The sequence below is a fragment of the Hippocampus guttulatus genome, chromosome 20 (genome assembly GCF_054856545.1).
Source record: "Hippocampus guttulatus isolate MCC_2025c chromosome 20, RoL_Hgut_1.0, whole genome shotgun sequence".
Taxonomy (NCBI): Eukaryota; Metazoa; Chordata; class Actinopteri; order Syngnathiformes; family Syngnathidae; genus Hippocampus; species Hippocampus guttulatus.
The window spans coordinates 9,106,690-9,118,964 of NC_141280.1; the positions used below are offsets into that span (position 1 = coordinate 9,106,690).

The window sequence follows — 12,275 nt, forward strand, 5'->3', positions numbered from 1 at the left end:
TTATAACCACTGGGTGAAAGCATAACTACGAGGTGGCCTGTCGTGAAGACCAGTTTGACACTTGGTCGTAATCCACTGCAAACGAGGGCAAATATTAAAAATCTCCATCCAACGCCATGATGTCACATGCATTCTTGAGAGGTGATGAAGGAGGTTGGAGAAGCCAAAAGTGAGTGAGTGGTGAGTGTCAGGGCAGCAGAAGTGTTGCTACTTTTTCTTGAACTGCACTTTGGAGTAGCCGCTTTCGCAAGCTGGCACAAGAAGGACAATGCCGCAGTAGAAAAAGATGTACCGGTACATCACTTGCTAAAATCGCCATTATTTTTACGCACACAACACGAAAAAAAATAACAACAACTCAGGGAACTTGAACAGGACCGAAGAGGCAGAAAGTGAGGAATGGAAAGGGAGGAGATCGAAGCAAGGAAACTGCTTGGAAACTGCGTTTCCAACAAAGGAGGGATGGAGTTCAACTTTTCTTTGTCCACACGCCCAAATGCAAAAAAACATCCGCGTCCGCCGCAGACACTTACCCCTCAAGCAGAACATTCCTCTTGACTTAATTCCACCAGAAACAAACGCCTTCCTCCTCCCCGGCTCTCGCCGCTCGCTCCTCACGCACGCAGCCGAGACACTGACACTTACGCTCTGCCCGTGCCGTCGCCCTCCCTACTCCTCCTTCCCCTCCTCCTCCAGTCACACACGAGGGGCAACACGCCAACTTCCCCACTGCAGGAAACTGCTTCGCGCAAAAAACAAAAGAAAAAAAAATCCCCCCGCCTCTCGTTTGCTGCTGTATTTGCGCATCTATCAGAGCCGAGCGTCTCTCATCTTTAAAGCCTCAGAGCTACTGTCGCCATTTAACCACATCAGACTTGCCTAATGGGAATTCGCACACTATTATTTGTTGCGCTGAAGTTCAGTGCCAGGGAAAGTCTGGTAAACACGTGCTTTTCCTCGCCTATACGTACACATCACAACCTAAGAAAAGAAATCTAATAAATAAGAGGCATAATGGATTCATTGATGTTAATCCAAAGCGATCTGAAAACAATGGTGTCACTAAAGGAGGAGTTTGCTTTTAAATGTCTTAAATCTTTCCCTATTTTTTCACGGCTTTCAGTTTGTTTGCGAAGCACATTGAGTTACCTCACGTATGAAAAGAGCTACCTTGCCTTGTCTTAAGATCAGTTGAAATCATGTGATCCCACGAAAGCGTGATATTTTCGCTCGCTGTTATCAGACCGCAAGAATTTGATCTCGGCGCGCGCCTACTCGCAAGTCACGGTAAAACTGGATTTGCTTTTTTTCTTCCTGTTTACGCAGAAAAAGTAAGTGACGATTTTCAAATTTTCAGTTCACTTTGGGACCCATTAGAAAAATGTTTCATTTACTGAAAGCGCTGACGAGTTGCCAAAACGGTACCGTTGGTACGGTCGTTTCAACTGTATGTGAAGGATTGTGTTTTTAGAGCATATGGAAAGTGAGCAGTTTGCATGGCGCCAAAACATGATGTTCTGATCAAAAATAATCACTTAAATCCCCCACAATTGAACTGTTGGCCTACGTGGGAGCAAACGACAAGTTCATCTGCATGCGCTGATGCCAAAACATTGATGGAAACCCGAGCCAGCCCGCAGTGGCACACACAGCTACCCGTCCATCCCGTAATATCTCAAATGCTCAACGAGCATTAGCGAAGATCCACAACAACAAAAAAAAGCCATTGATTTCCAATGAAGGTTCCCTAATGGCTTTCACATGGACTGACTGGAACGGGTTTTTTTTAGGTCATTCATCAAGTTTTGGGATACTTGGCCATGACATTTACAGGAAGCGACAATGGAAGACAACGCGAGGCTGCAAATCCATCAGTTCCATTGCTACAAAGGGAGCCAATGTTTTTTTGTTTCATACAGTGCAATACGTCTGAGAGCGTTATCGTGACGCTGCTGGCAGCGTTTGTCAAATTCAGCTTCAGTACGGTTGACGTTTTTGAGTGGTGAGCGCACTAATCCCAGCCCCGTTATTGCTTGCAGGCCGTGACACGTTTGCCAAGACCAGATGTCGCCAGTTTTGTGTGTAAAAAAAAACAAAAAACAAAAAACATTCTGAAATGACAATAAGGAACCCTCGAAAAGAAGCCTGCTGCTGCCTAACAAAGCAGCCCATAAAACCTTTTTTTTTTTTTTTTGCCTCCAGGCTTCCACCTTATAATGCTCGCGGGAACCTCCGCTATTAAAACCGCCAGCTCGAAAGAACCGCTACTGAGGTCGGCCTGATGACGGCTCTCGCTAAGCCAAGCGGGAGAGAAGGAATTTTAGATTTCAATTTGCCAACAAATCTGCTGGCGCTGCAAACGGTACTTATTGAATCGTCGCATTATATCATTTCGATGGGTTTTCCATCGCGGCGTATCAATCGTTTCGATGGTCTTCCAGTTCCTACGATGACGGAGGAGGAATGAACGGAAACGGTCGCTGACCGATGGATACTTTGAATCACGATTAGGAGTTCTGCATCAACATGTTTCTTTGATTTGTTTCTGGTGGAAGATTTGTGGATGCGACTTTGATGTTATACAAGAGAAAAATGGAAATGTGATCCACATATTGTACGTACATAGCACTTCAGGAAATAATTGTTGTTTTCAAGTACAAGACATGAAAACTGTACCCATTGCAACTGAAAAGATCAACTTTGTCACGAGATAAAACACAGTCAAGATGAGGGCTTTAGCCGCCATCTTATCTCAACAGAGTGCGCTGTACATTGTCAGCTATTACGAACGTGTTGTTATTTTACACCGAAAGGCAAAAATTGATCAATTGTGGCTGGTGAAAGCAACAACAGCCTCTCAACAAGAACCACGCAAATTGAAATCATGTCCACCAATGTAATCCTCTCCCCTTTCATCAAGTCCTGTGCCATTCGGGGAGGATAAAACCCCATAATGCCGAGCTAATAGGATGTGTATGATACAAATTGCCATCAAATAACAGTCGCCATACGACTGACAGATTTGTTTTGGGGTTGTTGTTTTTTTCGTAGCGAAAAAAAACAACAACCACACGCAGGTGAGTGCGATTTCACTCACACGCAGGCTTAAACGTGAGGTGGTAGGACTGATCCGAGATCAGCCAAAAGAGACATGAACCATGAGGTGGGGGGGTCAAAAGAAAGGAGGAAGTGACTTACCTGGATAGGGTGGATCAGTTATCAGCACATAGGAGAGAAAAGAGGAGAGAATTAGGCCCATTTGATATATTGGAGTATTTGCGTGTACAACATGTTCCCCAGGCTGTAGGCCACATCAGCAGATTTCCACGTCTATCTTTTAATGAGGCCTTGCTGCTTTATACACACACATACATCGTCCCCTCGGGGAAAATTATCATCTGCTAATCTGGATTGGCCCACTGCATTACAGGAGGATGAGTTTGTCACATAAGCACACAGGAAGTGCAGGGGGTAGTGCCTTACAAGATACGAGACATCGCTTGCTAGATTTTTTTTCAAGATACATGCAAATTTCCTTTCTGTGTCGTGGTGGGGAGTAAAAAGTGAACGTCACGTCACGATTGTGGAAAAAAAAAAAAAAGATTACCCGGTTCATTGAGTGCATGACGGAGGCCATGTATAAAAAAATAAATAAATAAATGCCACTGACGTCGCTCACGGAGTGTTTCATAATTGTGTATCTGTAAATAAATTATTTTGTCATCAAAAACCTTTTCTGTGTTTTGTATTTTAATGTTTTATAGTTTGAGGTATTAAAAAAAAAAAAAAAAGCAAAAGATATTCGCATCAAGTTTTTATTGACATGTTTCTTTTTATGAAAAACCAAAAACGTTTTCGGTGAAAGAGAAGAGTACTTTTTGTTCTTGGCGGGATTGGTCCTTGTATTGTGAGAACACAACATTCATATTCAGTCGAAATGCTCTATATAGTGGCTGGCAATTTGTGGAACTGTGCTTTGAAAATGAAAGACTTAGCAGTACCCATTTAAAAAAAACAATGCGATAAAGTGGAGGCAAATATTGAGAATTCTGGCTCGGTGTCCTAAAATAACCTTGCCCGTATACAGCCTTAATTCATAAACATCCCATGAAAATGATTTCGTGTGAGAGGCGAGCCAATTCCGCTTCTGACTGCTGCCAAGGTAGGGTTAATATTTAGGTCAATATGCTGCTGCCCTAAATACTTGCAACACCGTACGTAGCGCCATGCACATCTGGACATGTGTAAAACAGGTGACGACCCACGCAAGGCCGTCAAAACTATTTTACATCTCTCAAATCTCCAAACTTTCATTTTTGGCATGATGTATGCTCGGCTCAAAATAAATTTGGATGACTTCCCTGCTGACTGGCCGGTCGCAGAAATATATAAGATGCCGGGAAGCAAACATGCAGAGCAAAAATTTCTAGCTGCCTTGACAGGGACTCGTCACAGGGCCGTCTATTTCTTCACCTAGACTTCAAAAACAATGTCTGACTGACTGGAGTTCTTGTTACAAGAATTTAAAATTTCATATAGTGAGTGTTCAAACTGGCTCAAAGAATATACAGTGTTTTCCGGATTATAAATCGCTCCGGAGTGTAAATCGAATCAGCCGTAAAATGCAAAATAAAGAAGAAAAAAAACGTATAAATCGCACTTAAGTATAAGTCGCATTTTTGGGGGGAAGTGTATTTGATAAAATCCAAAACCAAGAACATACATGTCATCTTGAAAGGCAATTTAAAATAAAAGTAAAATAAAGAACAGGCTGAATAAGTGTATGATATGCTAACGTTCCATGACGCATAAACAACAAACGGAAGTCATGCCTGGTATGTTCACGTAACATATTATTCGTTATTCAGATAATCACAGCATCAAGAACATGCTCAAACTACCAAACCATCAGTGTCACTCCAAATCATTAAATCCTTCCTCTGCTACTTCGCTGATGTCAGACTCATCGTCGATTTATCAACACGGGCCTGGAGCGCCCTCTTGCGGTTTAATATGAAAATAATGTAAAATGATAATGTGTTAATAATTTCACACAGAAGTCGCTCCCGAGTATAAGCACCCCCTGCCAAACTATGGAATCCCCCCCCCCCAAAAAAACCTGCAACTTATAGTCCAGAAAATACGGTACTTTAAAATATGAAAGATTCAAACTCCAAACCTCAGAGGTGTGAGGCGAATGTGCTAACCACTAGGTCACCATGCTCCCTGTTGAAATAACTTTTTTTTTTGGGGAGGGGGTGAAATAATGCCAGTTTTACTCATCTTCACCAGCAATTACTTTCGCTTCTCGCAGCTGGTTGGCCTGCAGGCATCCCCTGGAGGCGGGTCAAAAGTTATGAAGCCAGTGAGGAAAACACTTACTCACATACGCATCATTGTCATGGGAACAGATCCAAACAGCCGAGCCGGGAGACGTTGTGTGAAAAATGATGGTTTGCAAGCCACAGCCGCTCATTTTAGGGCTATATTTATGCACAACGCTGCCCAGAACGTCTTGTCGTGGCTTCTGGAGTGCCGTCCAGATGTTATAAATAGCTTGAGCGTTGGTATGTGACGTTTCGTCTGTGTGGCGTTCAGTATATGTGTGTACAATGTGTTGCACGGCGAAAGGGATTTTACACTAACCTGTCGCCGACAGTAGGAAACTAAATGTATAAAAAGTTCATTGCAAATTCACAGTCCACAAATGGCATCCAGTCAATAAACATTTGTTTCCTTCCAAGAGCTATCTTAAAGGACCAGTACGTATACGCTAATAAACATTTGTTTCCTTCCAAGAGCTAGCTTAAAGGACCAGTACGTATACGCTAAGTTTTGAACTAGCTTAAAGGACCAGTACGTATACGCTAAGTTTTGCACTGAGTCTCAGAGTTGTCCACACAAAACAGACGTGAAGACTTTGAACCAAGTCGGATGCTTCAAAAACTAATCATACCGTGGTCGCCTGCAGTGGTCTCAGACGATGCCCTTAGCGTCAGTATAGAAGAACAAGCACTATCTAAGCCCGTCATCGCTTCGGTCCAACTTGATGATTATCAGCATTTTAACAGATATTGTTGCAGACGTACAATTTGTTATCGCCGCGAGTGTTACGCTGATGAATACATTTGATCTGATGGCCTAAATCCGCTGACGACACTCAACTGGATGTGGAGATGATGGAATGCGACTTGACTCCATTCCACTCCACTCATACCCCAGTGCAACGTTCATAAATGATTTTGTTGACGAGCGCCGCAGCGCGCAACTCGAGCGGACTCGCACACCGCCGCCAAATGTGTCACAATCCCAGCGAGCAGGTGTGACACCGCCTCGTTGGTGCGCGAGAATTTGAATTCATTTCAATATGGATGACGACTTGTGCCAGCCAATTTGTGTGTCAAATAGGTTGAGGTTGATCTGAGCAAACAGGAGAGCTGCCAATGACGACAAAACGAGGTCAAAGTTAACCAAGTTATGGTGTGAATTTCTCTTCTTGGGTAGATCGCTACTAAGTGCCACCACGCAGAAATGGATCAATAACTTGCCAGTTTAACTCATTCACTCCCAAAGACGTTTTTAAACGTCTTTTCAGACTTGGTCTAGAATTGGCTGGTACTGAATGAGTTAATTAGAAGACTACTCCCGAGAGAGGTACGGCTTGTACTTTAACATCTGGAAAGAACTAAACACCCACAGAGCCTGGAAGACGATCACGCTATGACATCACCTACGCTGCTTCCGCAGGACGATGCATCATTGTTTACCTATCGCCTTTGACCCCCTAAACTGTCCCCGGTAACACCTCCCACATGTTCTCCACGGCAACAAGGAAGTGGAGAACAACAGGCCGGAAAAAGTCTAGTGGCGACTTCACAATCTTCCTGTTAAAAAGCAATTGTCAACATAAGTTTGACCGGGTCGTGAAAACCGCCGCGGACGCCGCGTGGTTTCACAGATATTTTTGGAAAGCAATTAAACAACAACCTATCTTGTGTTGAGGCTGGTACACCCAGTCGTCGGTGTCGCCGCCGGTGTCCGGGCTAGTGGCGTGGCGGTCGTGGTGCGAATGCTGCTCTTGGGACGAGCGGTGGTCGTGGACCACGTGTAGCTCGTTCTGGCTGTAGAAGATGTGTTGGTTCTGGCGCGAGAGGGTGGAGAGGCTGAACCAGCTGAGAGCACGCGACAGCTTGGCGGGTTTCTCGGGTGGTCGCCGATCCCCTCTCATCCTCACAAGCTCATGAGGGATCGAAGAGTCTTCTCCTTCGTGGGATTGTAATTTGAAATAATGATCCTTTGATGTCGGTTATCGGGTGGACGGACGATGTGAGATTCCAAACGTTTTGGGGAACATCACCCAGATCTGAGCGCGTACTTCGGAACCCAAGTATTTTGATTCCATGTTGAGGATATAAATAGTTCCAGCCAAACCAACTTTCATCCGGGCTTCCACATCACGACAGACTAAATCCTCCTGCTGTTTTTCTTCCTTTATGCTTCAAGAGTTCGGACGGGATTCCCAAATCCAACAAGTTGATTGTCGGATAGACACACTTGCATAGGGCAGAAGCACAGAAATCCTTCCCGTGTAGAAGCCGATTCTGCTTCTTGACGATTAAGAATCAAAACAAGAAGCCTGTTGTTCTTCGGCACCATGTGTGCCCTTAAGTGTGATGGCGCACCAGCTGACACGTACAGTCTCAGCACTGCAACGCACCAGGAGGCGAAGATGTTGCAGCATCCGCGGTCTATTCTCAGCCCGAAGGTCGAACAGAAGCGACGCTCCCGCCACGTGAGAGAAAAACTTTTCTGAGTCAACGCATTTTATTTCCTCTGCTGAGATAAAGATCAGCTGTCAATGGTGGACAAAGAGGAGGCAGTTCGGCTGATGATAGGTTAAAAAAAACAGAAGAAGAATCCATGCGACCGCACAGGACAGGAAGGTTTTCCTAAATCCGAGGCTTGGTTGAGTGTCTTGTCTTGAAGGAATTGAGGGTTGTGAGGTTAGGGTTAGAATTCCAACCGAGCCCGGTAGCAAGAGTGCTGAAACCTGAGTCACTCCGCCCCCTTTGTCCACTCCCTCAAGCCCTTTTCTAGGATCCTTGCACTGCCCCTCCATCCATGTGCAACCACTCCCATCCCGGCTTTTTCAGACCTCCCTTGCACCTTTACTCCTTTGCTGTATATCCTCAGCCATCCTCCTGTACATAACATATGTTCCGAGACTTGAGACTCTGAGAGCATTTTGTTTGATCTGCAAGGTGTTCTCAGAGGACAACCAGTGCCCGTGGAGGTTTTTCGAAGCGACTGTTTTAAGTCGCGTCTATTCCAGGACCCTTCCGTGAAGGCATGATGCTGACATTCCGCCCGAGGTGACAGGAAAGGACTTATTCAAACACTAGACATGACTGGAACATAAACACCACAAACCAGACCATAGTCAGACCATAGTCAGACCATCATGAACTGGGGCGGAATGCAATTCTGAAAATTAAGGCAGGCAACAGGTGCTGTCCTGGGACGAAAACAACTTTTTTTTTAGAGGGCTCTGTTAGAGCGGTGTTCTTCCCAACCAAGTCTGCGGTTACACGTGTGTGGTGTGTGACAATAAACCAGTCCAATGGGTGTGTTTGCCTTTACGCGAATATGAAGACCTATGAAACATGTCAAGAGAAAGCCACTAGCCTGTTAGCGGAGTAGCTTCTGATTCGTCAGTAACAGTATCTGGCTGATCTCCGTTACGGTGCTGAAAGTCGATCTGAGGCTTGTGTCGAGGTTGCGGTGTAAAGGGAGACTTAACCCCCCGTCAACCTTGACATTCTTTTCGGTCCCCAACATTGTCCTGTTAACAAAAGACGACCCACTGCAGGCGAAATTGTCCAATTGTTGAGAAACTAGATTGAGGACAATGATCAACTTATCACATATACAACAAGGACAACCAGGACGGAAACCGAAACCTGCTCTCGTCCATTGATTTCTCCATTTCAGTAAGACAAGCCGTTTATCCCCAAGGGACATTAAAAAGTCAAGGGTCAGCATGCAACTGTCGAGCACGTCGCTCTCATAAAGCCCTATTCTCATTTCCCACATCGACAAATTGCAAATCTTGTTACGCTTTGCAGTGTTTGACTGCTATCAGCTTTGCTTTTGGTTAATTTGACAATATGTTGAGGTTGGTCCAAAAAGGCTCAGCACGAGGCTCCCAATGTCAGTTTGTGGCAAGAGTACTTTAAGCTTATCAAAATCAGATGCAATGAGAAGAGAAATAAAACATATGTGGGCGTTTATCGCGGCGTGACGGACGAGTGAAAAAAAAATGTCTTGCCGACGTACAGAAGACGCTTGGCGGCCTGCCTCAACTTGGGTTCTGTTTGCCGAGAAACCCGATCGGGTGACAGCGATACCCCGTGGCCGGAGGAGACGCACGCAACACTGGGTAAATAACGTCGACGAACGTGACTACTTAAGCGCGGACGAAACACATGTGGCTGAACTTCAGTTGCTCTGTTTTTGTTGTGTTCAGACACAGTCAAGAACAAGGTAGGAAACAAAGGGATCTTTGTGCACTATTTCGAAAGTATCTGCTGTACAAAGACGGTTACCCACAACAGACGCGAAAGACTCTTTTCATGTCAAGTATCAGCCCTGTTTGTTTTCTTGCTCCTTCTTCCGTACTCAAATATTTGTGAATTGGGTATATTTGTGAATCTAACCCTTAATTCCTAAATATTATGATACTGTTATTGTTATGAGAAAACAAAGGCAGACTTGGAATCAGTGCAAAAAAATTTTGATTCTAGAAAAGTTGCATTTCTGATTTTTAAAAAATCAGTCAAAACCAGTGTAACTGTTCTGCAACCTGCGTTTGGCTCGGTTATCCGAGCCCCAATGCATACCACATCAATAATTAGGCTCAGTACATTTGGTGGCACTTAAGCTGTTACGAAGAAAAAATGGAAAGATTGGGCGGAGGTGAGCTGATCAATAAGTGCTCTCCATCAGTTGCGGGCGTGCCAATGACATCCAGGATGAGAAAAACGACGACGACAATACGAACAGGCTGAGAAAGGGATTGTGAGTGTCTGTTGTCATAGCCTTTTTTTCCCCTACCTTCCGCAAGTAGTTTCATTTTCACTTATATACAGGTAGGTGCAACATTTGTAGATTGTATTACACCTGAAAAACTCACATCGCAATTCACTAGTTTGTCAAAACATCATATCATACTTCTGTGTATTTGCATTCTTTTATTGCATTAAAAATGTCCACTCAAACAAGTATATCGTGAGTTGAATTAAGAAACGTCAACATGATCCCGTATAAATTCCTCTTTGTCACTGACTTATTTATAAATAAAGGCTTGTTTATTTTTGTCACAAATATTGTTCATCTCAACAGGATGTAGGTTATGGACCTCAAGAAATGTCAGAATTGTTCATCACAATTTCTCCTGTCTCATTGTGACCACTACCTACCTCCACAAGGAGGCGCCATTTAACAAATTTGCAAATGTTGTGTGTGGGGAGATAAGGCTGCTGTGCCAACACAAATATTGAGGAAGACACACATACACACTTACACACACACACACACACACACACACACACACACACACACACACACACGCACACACACAAGCTGTAGGCGGAGTCCACTCTTACAAATCCCTTCATTCTTAGGAACACATGCTCCATTATTCAGAGCAGAGAGTACCGCTATTACTTTATAATTCTATTCTTGCGTTACTTCATTCTATTGCTCACCGGGTAAAAGCTGCAACAGCACTTACCCATAAGTAAGTGTGTGTGTGTGTGTGTGTGCGCATCACAGGAATTGACCCCCCCCCCCCCCCCCCTTGACCCCAAGCAGCAGCTGACTGCAAAGTTTTAAGTGCGACTTCAGGTCAGGATGTTCAGTGTGGGGTTTTTTTTCGACATTAGCAGCTTGGACAAAAGGGTGTCGAGTGGCATTCCGGCCACTTCCCAAAATGAGACAAAGGGGTCACACATGTGCGAGGCATGTGCGTACTTTTCCACAACTGTTGAGGAGGAGAGCTGAGCAAAAACACAAAAGCGGCGTGAGGAAGGAGCCGCGCGATAGCTTTCGAGACAAACGCGCAGAGGTAGTAATCGGAGTAGGGAATTCACACACATGCACTCACGCACCGTGCGTCCAGCGGACGAAAGGGAGCATTGGGTGCGGTCGGCTGCACATTCCTGATCGGTCTTGCCTGAGCAGAGACGCTGGTCCGGCAAACCTGAGGCCAGATGTGTTCTGTGCAACTCAATCTTTTGTCTTTGGAAAAGGTGCAACGCAAAAATGTATTTCACCAGTGAAATGAAGGGAAAGGCCCTCAAAACATTCCTGCCTCCAAGATATTTTTACAAAAAGAACATTTATTTATAGCAAGACAATGTACTTTACAAAAACACACAATAATGACACAATTAAGTAGAAAGTAATGAAATGAAAGATCCCCCCCCCACACACACATTTTTTGCTCTAATTCAATGAGTTTTGTGCTGCTCCTGCTAATATGAGCGCCTTGGCCACCTGGGGGCAGTACAGTACAAGCATACGCAGTCACGTGTTGCTTCTCAGTCAATTGCAGCACTGTGTGTTCTGCTTAAAGGGAAAAAAAAGGAGACAACTGCGATTCAATGAAGTCAAATAGAGTGACAACAAAAACAAGTCGACACAAAATTTGGGGCCCGAAGCTTTGCTTCGCTGGCACTATGTTATTGCATCCACACGGACATTTCCAGCAGATGTGTAATGCTGCCAATGTAGTCAACACATCCTCATAAACATTTAACAGTCTATTTTGCGCCCTCTATTGGTGGAATGTTAGTACATTAGTACATTAGTTAGTACATAGCCAAGCAATGAAATAAGTCAGTCACTTTTCCTTTCAGTGGTCGCACATTTTTTTCTGGGTTTGGGACGAGTAGCGACTGGGAATCTATTCTCATCATAAATTGTCATTTTAAAAGAGAATAAAAGATTATTTTTTTATATTTTTTTTTATTATTTTTGCTTGAGTTGTTATTTTGGAAGACATCAGTGTGTTTACTGTATATTCCTGAGCAATAGCAGTAGTATGATAGTAAAACCCAATTTCACCCCGATGTGAAAACAAATTCATCTTTTGCTTTAAAAAACATTCATGTGATTTATTTTTCTTTGTAAAGTTGAGCGAGGGCTAACAGAATAGGAACGGCAAAAGACAAGCTGAGCTTTCTCATTTGCTAAAAGACGAGCCGGCGGCCGGT

General features: G+C 44.1%; 1 protein-coding gene across 2 annotated transcripts in view; it reads right to left on the reverse strand.

Annotated features, from left to right (window-relative positions):
* LOC147187931 (NHS-like protein 1) overlaps positions 1 to 12,275 on the reverse strand; it is a 74,560-nt gene that overhangs the window by 35,844 nt on the left and 26,441 nt on the right. Inside the window, exon 1 of one of the 2 annotated variants that reach the window (XM_086099895.1) lies at positions 534 to 652. The exons of the other annotated variant lie outside the window; for it this stretch is intronic. Within the exon in view, the coding sequence (XP_085956021.1) occupies positions 534 to 549 (16 nt within the window). The 5' untranslated portion in view covers positions 550 to 652. Of the gene's footprint in view, positions 1 to 533; positions 653 to 12,275 lie in introns of those variants that run through there. 2 annotated transcript variants of the gene reach the window in all.